Source organism: Dermochelys coriacea, chromosome 12 (genome assembly GCF_009764565.3).
Source record: "Dermochelys coriacea isolate rDerCor1 chromosome 12, rDerCor1.pri.v4, whole genome shotgun sequence".
Lineage (NCBI taxonomy): Eukaryota > Metazoa > Chordata > Testudines > Dermochelyidae > Dermochelys > Dermochelys coriacea.
The window spans coordinates 39926578-39944051 of NC_050079.1; the positions used below are offsets into that span (position 1 = coordinate 39926578).

General features: G+C 50.8%; 1 protein-coding gene across 21 annotated transcripts in view; it reads right to left on the reverse strand.

Moving 5' to 3' along the window:
- CBFA2T3 (CBFA2/RUNX1 partner transcriptional co-repressor 3) overlaps positions 1 to 17474 on the reverse strand; it is a 108450-nt gene that overhangs the window by 59908 nt on the left and 31068 nt on the right. For 2 of the 21 annotated variants that reach the window (XM_038368140.2, XM_043495418.1), the window contains exon 2: positions 5324 to 5432. The exons of 16 other annotated variants lie outside the window; for them this stretch is intronic. In XM_038368140.2, the coding sequence (XP_038224068.1) occupies positions 5324 to 5417 (94 nt within the window). In that variant the 5' untranslated portion in view covers positions 5418 to 5432. Of the gene's footprint in view, positions 1 to 5323; positions 5433 to 9098; positions 10921 to 17474 lie in introns of those variants that run through there. 3 more of the 21 variants (XM_038368141.2, XM_043495416.1, XM_038368151.2) reach the window with 3 other exon arrangements.

Genomic DNA, 17474 nt, shown 5'->3' on the forward strand with positions numbered 1-17474 from the left:
TGTGGAGACGTCGGAGAGACGGGCTGAGATCCTGGTTTGGACAGAAGGAGACAGGTCTGGAGCAGAATAGATCCGTCAGACATCAGCACAGAGGTGGAGGTTGAATTTGTGTTTGCAGATGAGATACCCCAGAGACACAGTGCAGAGGGAGAAGAGGAGGGAACCAGGGACAGAGCCCTTTGGAACCCCTACACAAAGCTGGAAGAGGGAAGAGGTGGATCCTCTGAATGACACGCTGAAGGAGCGATTAGAGAGGCAGGCAGAGAACCAGGAGAGGCCAGCATCACGAAAGCCAAGGGAGGACAGGATTTCCAGAAGTAAAGCACGAGTGGCTGTGTTGGAGGCAGCTGCCAGGTGAAGGAGGATGCGGCTGGAGAACCAGTACTGGGCTTGGACTCATTAGAGACCTCGGCAAGAGCCATTTCCGGGGAGTGCAAGGAGCGGAAGCTGGACTGAAGAGGGTCTCAGCTGAAATTAGAGGAGAGGGACTCAAGCCAGCAATTACAGAAAGCGTGTTCAATGAGCTTAGAGCTGAGCCGGAGAAGGGAGATGGGGAATGGCTGGAGAGGCCAGTGGGGTCAAGGTTGGGTGTTTTAAGATGGGGGAGACTAAAGCCTGGTGGTATTCTGAGGGGGAAGAGCCAGAGGAGAGTGAGAAGCTAAGGAGAGTAAAGCAGGGGATGAGAGACGGTGGGGGGAGTTCAGGAGAGGAGGGGAAGGCTGCCCAGCGGAGGGGGAAGATTATGTCGTGTTTTGTCCATTTTCTCTTGGAAGAAACTGGCGAGCTTGTGTGCAGAGAGAGCAGTGGAGGAAGGCAGTGGAGAGGGTATGAGGAGTGACTGGAAGGCGGAGAAGTAGGAGTTGGTTAACCAGGAAGATACCAGAACTGTAGAGTTCTCTCGAGGCCTAATGAGAGGGAGCACCATGTGAGCTTGTTTACAGGATAGGCCCCGAAGTATGCAAATTGCCAAACTTTAGTCACATCCTATAAAACAGCAGGACCCGGTTCTGTCCCTATTGATGGCAGTAACCAACTCCTATTGACTTCAAGAGGGGCAGAATCCAGGCTGCTGATGGCACATAGGCTGTTGTATTCTCTGGTGTTCTCTTTTTTAAAAAATTGTGTTCAATTTTAACACATTTTTGTCTGTGTGAGATTTAATAAAATAACGAGTGCGGGGAGGAATCAACAGGAATTTTGCAAACTTAACAGGAAGTCCCTTGCATGCTTTTTGGAAGCATTGGTTGTATATCTTCCAAAGGAAAGTTGTGGGTACATAAAGGTGTGGCTGTAACCCAATTGACTATCCATATTAAAAACAAGATGGGCCCTTTCTGTCAAGAGCACCCTGAGTGGGGAGGAGGGGTCAGGCATGGGAAAGTCTCCGGCAGGAGTTTTCACTAGCTATATTAAAGGCCTGATTCTGCAATTAAAAACTCCTCCTGCCATCCATAGGGATAGGCTTGGTCTTTGAACATACAGAGTCAGATTCTCATTTACACTGAGGCCTCTTTGCCCCACTCTGGCAGTGTAAAGGCAGCATAAATGACATTCACATTCACTGTAAGGGCCATTTTCACTGCCAAATTAATGTAAAGGGTCCCTAGTGTAAAAGAGAATTCAAGCCTGAGGCGTTCATTCAAAGACGCTTCTCTCTTCTTTGTCCCATTGCTCAGCGGAGACATTATTGATCTTGCTGTCATGCAGACATAAGAACCTGGAGGCCGGGAGCTTTGCCTCCATGTGATTGAAAGCAATGGGACATACAGCGGGTGGTACCTATTCTTAGCTGAAAGCGTGGGTCTGCCCTGCAGAATTCCCCAGTAAACATGGCTCAGAGTTACTCGGCAGAACTGACCCTGGCCGGATTCCAAATCGGAGCAGCTCACTTGAGTGACCAAAATAAGTTGTTTAAGTTCTCATAAGCCCTGCAGAGCCAACACAGCTGTGAGAGGGAGCCAGAGTTGGTCTGGCCCAGTCTCTCCCATTAAAATCATTTGGAGTGAGGTGCCTAAATGCCTTTTGAGGATCTGGGCCTTTCTTCTCATGCATCATCAACAGCACAGCCATCTGATGTTCCAGTCGCAGGGCCACATTCCCTCAGGGACATCAGTGCAGCCCACGCTGAAGACATCAGTTGCACCGACAGCCAGGTATTCCCTACTGCCCAGCACAGGGCTGGCCATGCACAACAAGTGATTGTCAGTGGGGCTACCCAGAGGTCACAAAATTTGGCTGATCGACCATTATTCCACGGATGACGTGCAAGGTCCCACAGATCCCAGAGACAGCGTCCAGCATTGGCAGCTAAAAGGAGCGATTGTTACAGATAAACTGAGCCCCTCTAGTTTGGGGGCACTAGCGGACAATCACCCTAGAGCCCCACCATGCTGTCCTTATTATAGTCACTTGTAAGAACAGAACTGCATGCTGGGACTGATCCTGCACTGCTGGAATCAGTGGGAGCTTGTCCATTGACTTACATGGGTGCAGGTCCAGACCCTCAGGGGATGCTAAGAAGTAATAAGCGATATTTCAGGGGAGACACACTTGTGCCCACAGTGCCTCTCCTCTCTTGGTGTCTCGTGCAGATGTCTGTTTGGAGTGCTCCATAGGACTCTGAAATCCAGAATGCATGCCATGGGCCTGATCCTGCGTTACACCAAGGTGACTTTACAGCATTCTGGTGGTGTAAAGGGAGTGAAAATGTCAGTGTAAAGTGGCCTTTGGGTGAAGGAAAAATCAGGCCCCAGGTGCTGGAGTCCAGGGTCAATATTCCTAATCTGTCCCAGAGCCCTTATGGACCGCCTGGAGTCAGGAATTCCCTAGAAATCAGGGCCCCGACTTCCCACTGCCCTGCACCCTGTGCAGTCATTTGCACCAGTGCAAAGAGCATGTAACGTAAATGTCCAACACTACCTCGTGTTCTACACTACATTGCACTGGTGTAAATGGAGAAGCAGTACAGTGACGAACTGAGCGTCCGAATCACTCCGGAAGGAACTGTTCCAATGGCTCCTCTTAGCTCTCCCAGACTGAAATGGAAGGCAGCGGATGCTAACGTGTTTGCTTTGGCTTGGTGGTGGCGTTGGAGTTTGGCTTGCTTACAAAGAAACTGCGGGAGAGGAATAAGGGCTTGGTTCTTTCGGAGGACCTGCTGCTGCTCCTGTTGCAGAGTCCCATGGCAGTTTTGCCATGGGCGGCCATGGAGTGGGAGCAGGATCAGGCCCCACCTTCGCAGCAGTTGCTTGCTGCAAACTGCAAACGCACTCATCTGAAAACACACTGCTGGTTTTTAGCTCATCGGAGCAATTAGACGGAGACAAAATTCTCATTTGCCATGTCTGATAAACACTGAAATGTGACAACAGTCCAATGCGCATGTTGCTGTTTTCCCCCAATAGCCATGTTTTTGTGCTGGCTGGAATGCTGGTGATGGCCCGTTACACTGGACTGGAATCCCAACTGCAAACATTACGGCATTTCTCACAGTCACAGCCTGTCCACTTCCAGAACTGCTGTTTCCTGCCCTATTAGGCAGCCCTTTATTCTCTGTCCAGTTCACTAACAATCCATTGACCTCCATCAAATAACGCAATAACTTACATTCATATAGCCCCTTTCATCCCAAAGGGTCTCACAGTGCTTTACAAACACACTGGCACTGGAATGTGCTTCACACACCACAGGGTGGAATGCAGCAGCTGTTTAACAGGACACTGCAATGTTCTACAATGGTTTAGGACAGGAAGTGGAGAAGATTCTATATCCACATGAAGAAAAGGAGTGCTTGTGGCACCTTAGAGACTAACAAGGGGAACTTAGGAAGGCTGAACATCATTACCAGAGCCAATTCACCCCTGGCCTTGTGTAGTCATTTACACTAGTGCAATCTGATTTGGCAGCATTTTACATGCTTTTTGCACCAGTGTAAAGTACTGCATAATGGTGCAGGAATGGTGAATGGGAGCCCTGGAATGTGACTAGGAAAGATAACAGGACAGTTGAAACACCACCGTGTCTTTAATGAGGGCCTGTGCTCAAGATCTACATTTTATGGCCTCTTCCTCCAAAAGACTCTACAGCACTCCCTTAATGCTATTTCTGTAGTGGCCCTGGCTCCACATGGTCTGAGAGAGAAGAGTGCCATCTACCAACACACTGACTCCACTTCCTTCAGCACCCTGGATTTTCCTATGATGTTTCCCAACCATGAACTGACTAGGTCCAGCTACAGTCAGGGCATGGCTACACTGGAAACGTCCCGCGGCAGCGCTTTGAAGTGCGCGTGTAATCACGCGCCAGCGCTGGGAGAGAGCTCTCCTGGTGCTCCACCTCCACGAGGGGATTATCTTAGAGCACGGCTCTGTCTATACTGGCGCTTTACAGCGCTGTGACTTGCTGAGCTCGAGAGGGTGTTTTTTCACACTCCTGAGCGAGAAAGTTGCAGCGCTGTAAAGTGCCAGTATAGCCATAGCTTTAGCTTGGGAGAGCTGCTGTGATCACAGCCAAAATCGTGTCCTCCGGTCCCTGTTTCCCCCTTAGGAATGTGTTGCCATTAGCTCTCAGGGGATAACAGGTCAGCTTTGTTTAGCTTTTCATAACCTCTGATACACTGTAAGCTCATGGGCCACGCTGGACGAAAAGGAGATTTGTGTTGCTCATCACCCACTCCTCCACTTTGGGGTTTCACAAAACTTGCTCCTTTCCACAGTCAGCAACCAGCCAGCCAGGTCAGAAATGGCTCAGAAATACCCTCCCTTGCAGCTGGAGCATGCACTTTGGGATTTACACCTGATTGTTATTGCTTGAGGCAATGCACCACTTTGGAACATTTTACCACCTTGTTCCTGGTTGCCAATACAACCATCTCAGGGCCCCTTTTCTTTAAGGTGGTGGGAGGCTTCCCTGATCTGAGAGCTCCTTCCCTCCAGGTCTCTGTCCAGTGACTGGCATACCCAGGCATCTCAATCTGCCCAGGTGGACAAAGACCCAAAACACAAGAAGTAAAAAAAGAGCAAGAATCTTAAAATGATGTGCAATGAATGTCTTGCATGTTAAATTTTTCTGTAAACTCAGTTTCACAAGCATGTGTTTTTAAATTACTTGCCTCAAAATATCAAAACACAAGAGCCCCAGAGATTAGTGTGTGTGAATACAGGTCTGGAGTGAGGCCCCCTTTTGTAATAAAGGGCAGAAAAGGGGGGTTCTGTACATAACCACATCGATAGCATGGTCTCCCTAGAATAGCCTTACCCAAGTTAGAAGGAGGGGAAAGAGTGCTAAAAATGCCACTAACCACAGGTAAAGAGTAAAACCTTACCTGCTGGAGGGGACATGGGCTGAGTCTGACTGGAAGCAGTGGACAGAAAAACCCTTCTCTGTACAGCAAAATTCATCTTTGTTTTCCTTCCCATTGACTCTCTGGCTCACTGTAAAGTCCCACAAATCAAAACAAAAGCAAAACTCTAACTTCTATTTTTATGTGAAGGGAAATACATTTCAAATCAAAGAGGACTTTCCTTATTTGTGTCTCAAGAGGTAAAACTTAACCCGTCCCCAACTGACCCCCCATAAGTCATTTCCCAGCATAGCAAACCAATAGAGTATAAGTCATAAAAATGATGTATAACTTTTTAAAAAAAACCCCTAAGTTTCCATTCCCACATGTCAAGTTTCAGTAAACATCTCTCCAACTGGTACTACTTGGAGAGCTGCAGCACTGACTTCCACACACTTCCTATCCAAGATCACTGCTTCAGTTTGTTGCTGGGGGAGTTAGAGTGGTTTAGTGGTTAGAGCAAAGGACTGGGAATCAGGACTTTTCTATTCCATCCTTAGCTTCTGCCTGTGGTTTTGGAAAAGTCACTGAACTTTTTTTCTCTTAATCATCTCCATTGTAAATAGAAATATTGACCTCTACCTCACAGGGGGGTTTTGAGAACTGATGTTTGCAAAGTGCTTTGAGATCCTCGGATAAAAGAACAAAGCATTATTATTCCCCTTTAATTAAAGGCAGAATTGTTCTTGGACAGGCATTGGGAGAGTACAACAGAGGGAGCATGCATAGATGTTCCTTCTAAACGAAAGGCAGACTCGACCATTGCTCAACTTAACGGACACCGTCAACTCACATCTGACCCGAAATTAAAACGTTGTAAAAACAAGCTTTTTGTGAAAACCTAAGATGAGTAGAAAGGTTTCATCAGCTTAAAAAAGCAGAAAAAACAACAACAAAAAGAGTTGTTTCTAATCAAATGGGCATTACCCTGCAGTATTTGAAAGGGAAATACTATAACAAGAACCTAAAGATGAAACTGACTCTAAACAGCAGTGAAATTGACCTCAGTGATTTTCATTGCCCAAGATGAGAGTAAAGTAAAATGTAAAAAAGAGCAAAGGACAATTTGGCTGTATAAAATTATTTCCCTTTTCAGAATGTAAGGACATAAGGAAATGAGCTTCTTTACAGTCATTGGTTGTCAAGCTGACAGAGATCCCTTTAACACATCTCTAGTCATTTCAGTGGCTATCCAGCATCACAATCCATTGTTGAAATAAAAACACACATATACTTGGTTGCAAGCTTAGATTGGGAAGGACACAACATGCAATGCTGAATGATTTGGCGCAATGCACTTAGCTCTCCTCAGTAAACCAGCGGGACTGAACTAAGGAAATAGGGCCTTGGCTTGTCATGTTAAAAAGTGATTTGGATTCCTGGATATTTGGGGGAGTATTTTGACTTGCTGTTTTTCCTCGGGCCACAACTGCTGCATCAGAACCAAATGCGCCGTTAAGACACACTGGACAGGTTGCTGAGCAGGAAGACTGGATACTCCGGAAGGCAGATCTTTAATGAAATTCTGCAAGAGAGGGGCACTGAATGGAAAACACGGGACAGAATCTTATGCTGGTTCATTACTATTATGATCAGAAGCATGTTAAGGCAAATTTAGATAGCTGGATTCTTCCTAAGCAGCCCTTATTTTAAAACCTACATCAAATTGTTTTGTAGCGTATATACATGTATCTCAATTAGCCCTAGGTTTCTTCCTTATGACTCAGAAAGTCTCCTGAGAAGAATTATGCATCTCCTCACCACTAAGTCTAAATCAATCAATCAGCCACTCTGAAAGTCTGATGTGGAGCTGATGGTTTCTTATGCCTCTGAGCTGGCTCTGCAGCCACTCGTGCAGGGAAGAAAATTACTTCTTCCAGTCGTGCAGAAAGGGAAAATTTGTGAAGCAAAAATGGGAGAGATTTGCTGCAGGTGGGCACAAAACGAGGCCACCTCCCTGTGGAACTGGTGGCCGCATCACATACCAGCACAGTCCTCTCATTGCAGACACCCCAGGGCTGTGGGAAAGCATCCCCACAGGACACTACACTTTGCAAAGGAGAGAACAGGGACCCTGCGCTCTCAGCCCAGGACTGGCTTCTGTTCCAGAGCAGAAGAAAAGGGCAACACCAAACCCTGCAGTCCTTCCTCAGGCACAATTCCTCCAGACATCAGTTGGAGACTTGCCTGAGTGAGGACTGCAGCATCAGGCCCCAAAGAAGCCACCGTTCTTCGATGGTCATGGACTGACACTTTCCAGAGTGACTACTGATATTAGGTACCTCTGTCAGGGGGAACGGGGGGAGCTATGGACTCCTTCCAGGGGGCTGATTCTCAGAAAGTGCCCAGCAGCCCCCCCCCCCTTTCTGGAAACCAAGCTCTTGAACAGTTTCTAGAACTGGGTACCCCACATTTGGGCACCAGGCTCCCAGGCCTGAAGTAACATTCCCAGCCACAGCAAAGTACAGTAGAGCTCCATTTAAAGGGAAATGCTTCTCTCCTTTCTCTCTCTTCCCTGCACTGCATGTCTTGTGGCCCTGCTGTATAGCTGTCTGTCCCCACATGTGGCGCTCAGAGGAACCTTGGCAATTTAGACTGTAAGATCTTCAGGCCAGGGGTTGTGGCTTTGCTCTGTTTGTACAGCACCCGGCACAAGGGTGGTGGGCCCTGCCTGGGGCTTTGGGGAACTGCCCTAAAATAAATCTTGACTGTTGCTGGGAGTAATAAAGGTTCCGCCTGGCACAGCCATGTTAAATGCTGTCTGAGGTACTGCCCTGAACCAAGTGCTTGGTGAGGACACTGACTTCACAGCTTGGTCCTGTGGACAAAGGCACCTCACCCCTCAGCTTTGCTACACATGATGTATCCCACTGCAAGCCTCCTAGGAACCACGGTGCCGATCACTGGGCAGCACAGACCTGGCTCTTGGCAGCCTGGCAGGGGTCCTCCCCTCCCAAAAAAGTTCTTTCACTGGCCCTGGCTTCTTGTGGGGCCCGGCCCCCTGGCTCCACGGAACCAGGAACCAGGAACTTGCTCTCCCCAGCTTTCCTGCCCGCGTGTTAAATTCCCAGCTAGATCCTCGGGAACCGCGCGCGTCTCTCCCCGCACGCTGGCCAGCTCCCGCTGAGTGTCCCGCTGCCGGGCAGAGAGCACGGGGCACCGGGCGGGGAGAACCCCATGGGTTTGGGACAGGCGCCCACGAGCTCCGGGCCAGCTGGAGCGGGAATCAAGCCAGGTGCGTGGCCGTGGAGCGCCTCTGTCTGTCCGCAAGCAAGGCCAGCTCCCAGCCCCCTCACCTGCTGTAGCCCCCTCCATCCCCCGCCGCCTCAGGCGTCCGCCAGCCGGGATCTGAGCCCTGCACCTTCCCACCCGCCACGCGGGGACGGGGACACAGGCAAGAGCCTTCCTGCTTTCCCCTAATTGCCGAATGAGCCCAAGCCGGAGCCGGGGGCGGGATCCCGCCTGCACACGCAGCCCCAGAAGGATCGCTCCCTGCCTTTGTCTGCAAGGGGGCGTTGGTAAGACCCCCCCATTTGGGACTCAGCGGGACTGGACCGTGTCTGCCCGGAAGGAAAGTTTAAAGAGCCTGCGCCCTCCGCCCCTGCCCCCGCAGCCCCTCCTGCAGGAGCCCGCACCTGGAGGGCAAGGCAGCCCACGCGAGCCGCCCGGGAGCGCTCCCACGCCGGGGGATGCCCCCGGACGCCAGTCCCAGGGCGCTTCCACGCGCGCGGTCCCCGTGGGGAGGAGAGGGACTTACTGGCCGGAGGTCTGGAAGGAGCCGTGAGGTAATTTCACACGCCCGGGAGACAGCCGGGCTCCAGAGGCGGCGGGTCCGCGGCTCGGCTCTCTAGCAAAACCCCAAGGGAGTTAATCCAAGCGGGCTGCGGCGTCCGGCAGGGGCCTGCGCCCTTGTTCCCATGCCCCGGGCACCGGCCCGAGCCGTCCTGGGGGGCCGGGCGCTCTCCTCCCCCGGGGAGCGCGGTCCGCAGGCTCTGCGCCCCTTTGCGCGCTGCCCCGGCGCCGTCCGGCCGCCGCTGGCCCCGCGGCGCTTCACCAGCCGAGCCAGGGGAGGGGAAAGGACGCGCTGCGCTGCGCTGCGCGGGGCCCGGGCTCTTTGGTTCGTGGCGGTGGCGGCGCCGGCCGCCGTCCCCCCGGGGCGCTCTTCACCTCCTGCCCGCTGGCGGCCCGGGCAGACCCCGCGCGCTCGCCTGGTTTCGCATTTTCTCTCGGCCCCCTTCACGCCCGTCGGGGCTCATCCCTCCGGCGGGGGGCCATGGGGCGAGGGGAGGGGAGACCTCAGGGCCAGGGAGCCCCAGGGCGCACGGGGGGCGGCTCTTTGCGGCGATCTTCTCCGCCCTTCTTGTTTAGCCCGTTGGCTCGCCGGCTCCGTCTCTCTCCAGCCCGGGGGAGCCCTGCTAGCGCCGCCGCCTCCGCTCGCCTCTGCCCAGTGCCATCTGGGGCGGGCTCCGCCGGGCAATCTCCCTCCGGGAACTTCTCCGAGCGGTCAGGCTGCCCAGCCGCCGCCTCCTGCTCCTCCTCCCGCTGCGCCAGGCGCTCCGCAGCCGACTCTCGGTGCCCTTCTGCCCGCCACCTCCCCTTTGGGCAGCTCTCTGCAAACTCCGTGCCCCGAAAGCGCCGGGTGGGGGGGGGAGCGGGTCTGCCAAGCCCGGATCCGCCTTGCCCAGCTGCAGCCCCTGGGCGATCTCCGACGGGTTCCGGCTGCGGGGGGGGGGGGTCTTCACGCGTGCCCCCTTCCTTCCCCGGGGCGCCTGGAGGCGCGAGGCGATTCCAGCCGCGCCAAAGCTGCCGGTCCGGTGTGTGGACAGGGGAAGCCCCAGGCGGGGTCCTTTAGTGCATGGCCAGCCCCCAGCAGCCTGCCGGCTCCCGGGTCCTGCAAGGCAGAGCGGCTCGTACTTCCCGGTGCATCTCGCCTCCGCTGCTCCCTCTTCACAAAGCCCCCTTTTTGCAGGCTCTTGGCTAACTCCAGGGTCCGGTGCGCTGCACCCTCCCCCTCCCGCCGCGAGCCCAGCGGCGGTCGGTCAGCTCAGCGAGGGCTTCCTCCTGATGGTGTCCAATCGCCAGCAGCCCCTGCCGCTCCGCTCCCTGCCTCTCCTCCCGTCTGATTGAGCTCACGCTCCGCGGCTTCTCACTTTGATGCCGCGCCCGGCAGCCTCTGCCTGATGGACCGGGTGGGCTGGCTGCACCTCTCAGCCTCGCCCTGCAGGGGGCGCTCCACGACAGCTGCAGTCCCAGCCGGCTTCGCCGCCCGTGTCACAGTGCGCACAGCCTGATTGCTGCATTTCTTCTGGGTGGGTTTTTCTCTCGCCCCCTCTTTGGGAAAGGGCTGAGCGGGGGGATTGCAATGTGGAAAATGCAAATCGAATTGACTACGTTCTAGGAGAAGCAAATCGGATCCACCATTCAGATGCACAGAGTGCAAGAATCAGCTGCCCCTGCCATCTTGCAGGGGCCCAGTGCAGGGGACTCTGTGTGTGTGTTAACATGCTCCACACCTCTCTGTTTCATTTCATTTCTTCATCTCTTTTATATTTTCCCTTTGTCTGTGGGTCTCTTGTGGTTCCATTCTTCCTTCTTCTGGCCTTGCTCTGTTTTGAGTTCTTCTAACTTTATGCCCTAAAGAGGCAGCTCGCCCGTTTTTGCTGCTGCCATGATTACAAGAGGGCAGGGCCTGAGACTTTTTAAAAGAAGAAATCAGACGGTTCAGTTGCAAAATCTCTCAGCACAGAAAACTTTTTAAATGCCCCCAATCTTGCAGCTTGAATAGCACGCACACACACAAAGAGAATCAATGGAAAGTTTCCCTCCCCACATACCAATTCTACTACAAAGTTGTTCCTTTAGCACAAGGGCCAGTAGAAAAAGGAACAGCTGTTCATTTATTTCTATTAGAAATAAACCGGGCCTCCTGTGTAACTGTTGGGCTTGTCAGGTGGTTTGCCTGTGTGCATTGTTGTGGAGCATTTGACACACACATGGATTATTTGCATTTTGTTTTTTAATATAATAATTCCCCAAGACCTCCTTTCTGAAGCCTCTTTAGCAGGATCCATGTCATGATACAGCAGCCCCTGCTGGAGAGGACCTGTCAAGGCAGCCATGAAGAAATGATGTTGACCAGCGTGACTTGTCCCCAAGAAAACAATGGGACTTTCATTCAGGCATACCACTCTCACCCAATTCAGCCTTAGAACAGAAGTGCCACCTCTCCAATGTCACTCACTTAGACCCAATTTTACTCCCATATGACATTTTACTTCCATCTGATAGTACTGCGGAAAGGGATCTGGGGGCCACAGGGGATCACAAGCTAAATATGAGTCAACAGTGTAACACCGCTGCAAAAAAAAAAGCGAACATCCTTCTGGGCAGTATTAGCAGGAGTGTTGTAAGCAAGACACGAGAAGTAATTCTTCCGCTCTACTCAGGCCTCAACTGGAGTACTGTGTCCCGTTCTGGGCGCCACTTTTCAGGAAAGATGTGGACAATTTCAAGAAAGTCCAGAGAAGAGCCACAAGAATGAATAAAGGTTGAGAAAACATGACCCATAAGGGAACATTGAAAAAACTGGGTTTGTTTAGTCTGGAGAAGAGACGACTGGGAGGGGACATGATAACAGTTTTCAAGTACATAAAAGGTTGTTACAAGGAGGAGGGAGAAAAATTATTCTCCTTAACCTCTGAGGATAGGACAAGAAGCAATGGGCTTAAATTGCAGCAGGGGAGGTTTACGTTGGATATTAGGAAAAACTTCCTACCTGTCAGGATGGTTAAGCACTGGAATAAATTGCCTAGGGAGGTTTTGGAGTCTCCATCATTGGGGATTTTTAAGACCAGGTTAGACCAACACCTGTCAGGGATGGTCTAGATAATCCTTACTCCTGCCATGAGTGCAGGGGACTGGGCTAGGTCACCTCTTGAGATCCTATGAGTCTATGATTCTATGATTTTAGACCCAATTTTACCTCCATCACCTACATTTCCTCCACTCTGCAACAGACTGGACTTTATTTCCCTTTTTTGTTGTCAGTTAGTTACATCAGAAGAGGTGAATCATGCACATTTATGGCTGGAGACACCAGCACCATATCTGGACAAGCTTCTGTTGATATTTTTGGGTGTGTCCCTTGGCTCAACCCTGGGTTGCCTCTTTGGGGGTTAATCCTGTTCCCACCACAGTCAGTAGGAGTTCCAGTCTTTGGCCGGCAGAGTGGTGTGTGGCAAAATGTAATCAATGTGATTTCACCATGTGAGATGATTAGGTCAAATTGTTACCTCAGGGTATCCGGAACAAGACTCCTCACTGCCAAATGATTCCCTATTACAATGAGGTTGATAACTCTCTCCCCTTCCCCAGGAACTAACCAAAGGCCAAGCTACTGCCTTCTGCCACTGTTGTGTCCATGCTGATATTCATCTTGCAATGGCCAAGTCTGAACAGCTCCTGAGCACCATAATTCAGATAGCCCAAGGCCTGGACAGGTACTAGGTAGATTTTCATCAGAGTTACTTGCTACAGGATGCAAACCGGTTCTGTTGATCTGTACCAAAGCTTAAGTGCAAGCCCGGGCCCCAGAGAAGGAGACTGGTGGGTGCTGTACTCGGCTCACCATGGTGAACGTTCCTATGACAATGAGATGCATGTATGCAGCCAGGTCGGTCTCAGGACATTAGTGAGACAAGGTAGATGGGGTAATATCTTCTACTGGACCAACTTCTCTCTCCCCACCAGAAGTTGCTCCAAAAAGAGAGATTCTCTCTCCCACCTGGTCTCTCCAGAGAGATGCTTGTCAGGTTCAAACCCCAGAGCTGGGCTCTGGCTGCAGAGTTTGGGGGTAGAGGCTCAGGCCTGGCTTTGATGGACTGTGACTTGTGTTTGGAAACAAAGGGCTCAAGCCCATCAACCCTTCAGCGCACTAAGCTCATGGGGCCCCTGAGCTGCTGGTCCCACAGACTTTAATTCTGAGCTTGAAAGGAGATGTCATTTCCGAGCTCAGTGTCTCGGAGGGTGGGGTTTCCTTTCCTCTAGCTCCACCAGACACGGAGCAGCCGCAGAGTCCCTTCCCAGCAGCTACTGCAGCCAGTTGTGTGGCCCTAGTTTCTGCCCTCTGAGGCGAGGGGGAAGGACTGCAGAATTCACGTGGTGGTGGATTCCCAGGTCCCCAACCCCTCTGGGCCTTGCCCTTATCCTGCATGAAGCATCCTCATTGGCCACTCGCAGGGAGCCCGGGAAGCTGGGTTCAGCTCTTCAAGCCCTGTCTCCCGGCCAGCAGAACCCCTGCAGCTGCAGAGGGGGGTGGAGAAGGGTTTGCCCCAAAGAAACAAATTTTTCAAAAAGCAAAGGTTGACATGAGCATAGGAAAAATGCACCCACGCACACCGGCATTTGCACTCACAAACAGGGCTTGGTGCCTGCAGAGCCTTCTTTGCATAGACAGAGAGCCCAGCTGGCACATGCAAATATGTGGGGTGGAGGGTTTATGTGAACACGGATTCCCCTTGCACAATTCAGACTCTGCCACCCTCCTGAACACATGTCCCTAAACATTCTGGTCTAGTACTAGACAGCAATATTTTCCTTCTGAATGGCAGCGTTAGATGGAAACGAATTTAGGTGGCCTCCTCCCATCATCTCTTGTGTTTGGCCTCCATTGCGGAGTCAGCAAAGGCCTTATGCTGAAAATTCTTTCTCGTGGAACTAGTCCCAATGATTTTGCTGAGCCTACTCACATGAGTAAGTGTGTGCAGGATTGGGGCCCCTTGTGTCCGAATGGTCTGTTCTACCAGCATGGTGAATTATCCCTTTTCACCCATTCCAAAAGAGAGACCTGGCGTGAGTGAAGGTCGTCATCTCCTCTGCTGCAGAGACGTGACATTTTACCAGCACATCAGCATTGAAAAGGCAGAAGCAAAGCTTTTGTCTGAAGAGCTAAGCAAAGCCCATGTCGTTCAGCCTAGGGAGCATTGATAGGGAACTCTGTGCATGACCTGAATGTCTGGCTGTATCGGTGATGGCTTAAGTCTGATATGACATTTATCCTCACAAGTGAGGAGACAGATAACTTATTCATGATGGTGCCACTCTTGAGTTATCCGGTGTTTACTTGCCAGTGGAGATATCATTTCAGATCCAGCCTCAGCCACCATCATATATTTATTTCTGCTAACATGGGGATCCTCTTGCTCTGCCAGGGGAATTATAATGTATATAGCAGAAACATTTACTTTAACCGTACACTTTAGTCAAAAGGGCCATCGATCAAATCGTTCCCAGCCGGATTTCAACCCGTCAAATAGTTAACAGCATCACCATGAGCTGGACTTTGCTCCAGACAGGTGAACAGAAGCAGCTGCCTTATTAAGTGTTTCCATTTGTGTTGACTAAAACAGGGTCCTTTTGCAAATCAGGGTGATACAAACAGCAAATTAATCAGTTTCTAATTAAATGATGGCAGTGTGCATGTTTAATTAAATAGACTGTTTAAACAATTCTTTATCATGGCACTGGAGACCAGCAGAGCATCCCATGGCATGACCTTGAGATGGTGCGAGACAAGCCTATTCCACTCAGGTGCCTGTGGATGTCCCTCGGGGACATCCTGCCAGGAGGAGTTAAGGATTTGGTTGGTTGGTTTAGTTTGTGTTTAGGTGATGGCTGCTGTCAAATCAGCTTTTTCATTTTGTCATTGGGGCCTCACAGGATTATAGAAACCAGAGAGGGAAGAGACTTATTGGGTTGATCCTGCAACCCCACCTAGGTCATTATTCAGGCCCATTATGTCCAAGTGTGCTCACGGATGTACATACACAGCCTCTGCCGACTGTAGCGAGAGTCACATGTATGCACGAGAGCTGGGTGATGAGGCAAAGCCTGCCCTGAATTACGCACCATGCAGCCCAGCTGAATTCTTACCCAGGGCAGAAACTGAGCCACGTTCTCTATTAGGAGCTAATATTCTCTGCACAAGGGGCCGTTCTGTGTTGTTTGCAGGCCCAAGACTCCCACTGGGGTTGATGGAAAGTTGAGGTCTGAAAGGCATACAGCATCGGGCCCGGATTACTGATTTTATACAAGCTCCTCCCGTGATAACCCTCTTCTTTCCCTTTGTTTCACAGCAGCTCTGAAGTCCAATACCAACCTGGGTTTGGGTTTTGATCATTGTGCCAGCAGGGTTTGGCTCCCAGCCTGAGAACTTGCAGGGAACTTTTGGACAGAGGATAGTTTTATGGTCAAGCTGCAGAATGGGAACTCGACCAAGCCTGCAGCAGCATTGGGGTCAGTTGATAAAAGCCTTTACCCCTGTGAGGAGTCCCAGCTAAGCTGTTTGCATGAGTAAGGTCTATTCACATAAGAGTCTGTTGGATCAGGCCCCTCCTTTGTGGCTCTGTGTCGGTACAAGAGAGACCGCAAGAGCGTATTTGCTACCAGAAAATGGCTCGGCTGATCAATCGATATCCAAACATGCGTGCATCATGCTGCATAGACAGCTAGTTATTGACAGATCCAGCCAGCTACAATGAGTCATGTCAAGTGCAAGGATAAGCCCTTGGGAGGTGCCACTCCTCTATCACCAGCCTAGCTTTTTCTCCACCTACGGCTTTGCTCCAGCCACAATCTGTGTGGCAACTGGGACAAGCTGTAGTTTGTTGGGTTTTTTTACTAGCCAGCAATAAAATCTAACCCATAGTGGTTGACGAGAAGAAGACGTGTTTCCCCCAGGTGTAAGTTTGGGTGGCAGGGTCTGTTTCATTTCTAGTCAGTGCCCAGGGACTGTAATTTCAGTCTATTGAAGTCATAATTTACTACTGTGAAAATAAACATTTGTGTTAGCTTGTTTTATTCTGCGGGCTTTGTATGAATGTTAATAATTCACAACCTGCATGCTTCTACATGGGGCTGCACAGCCTGGCTGATTGCACAAACCTTCCGCTAGCACACAGCATGCTTCCCCCGTGTTCCCTTTGCATGGGTCTCACACACAACAGATACCTTGGTATGTTTCCCCCAGGGGTTCTATCGCTCAAGACAGATAGGAGATGATGAGAGAAGTGCCACTTAGCGCTAAGCCACGGATAACGAGGAAATCAGTAGGAAGGTGGCTGTGAGATAAAGGTAATATTTTATGTAAAGATGATGGAGTTTAAAATGTGGGCATTTTGGAAAGCTTCCTGTTTCAGAGCGTCCTGGTGCTTGTTTGTTTGCTCTATTTGCAATAAAAATTAAAGGAGATTTTCCCCATCAAGGTCAAATCCAGCCAGCAAGCTCCTCCGTTAGGGTTTAATTTTCCACCTAGATCCAAAATGGGGACGTCACCTTCAGTGCCATGCTTGGGTACCTGTAATCCCTGCCCATGCAGAGAGAACCAGATATTTGGAGTCTACATCTGCCCTGCTGCCTTCAGAGGAGAAGTTTGCCCACATGAATAAGAGGGCAGTTTGTTTCACAGCATGCTGCACAGGTGACCCACACACAGATATTTTTCTTGCAGGAGATTCCATCAGCAAGGCCATTTTCAAGGGTCCCAGGGCAGAGGAGCACCCCCATGAGAATGTCTGGCACACCAGGCCAGCGGGGACAGCCTGTGCTTTGAAGGTGAGATTTTTCAGAGGTCCCGTCTGAGGCTTTAAACAGGCTCCCAGGTTATAACAAAGGGGGCTTGAGACCAGGCCTGAGAGTTAGGACACCTGGGTTCTATTTGAATCTCTAGCATAGATTTCAAGTGTGACCACGGGCAAGTCACTGCCCCCACTCCGTGCCTCAGTTTCTCAATCTATGAATTGGGTTACCTATGCCACAGGGGTATTGCAAGGCTAAGCTTATCATCTTCAGAGGGAACCTACTGTAGAAAGGCAAACTGTTATTGACCAAAGAGGTGAGATTAACAAATTGGTCAACAACTACCACTTAAAGACCCATTCATGGCACACTCAGCAAAACATTGTTCAGAGGCAATTCAGTCTAAACTTCTCCGTCACCCTCTTTTCCCTGGGATGTGATCATACATAACATTGTTCTATTTAGCTCTGTATCATCAGAGGAGACATTTGCATCAGCGACCATAGTACCATGGGTGTTCTAGAAATCTAGATCGGGAGGGGTGTGTGGTGCTGGATGG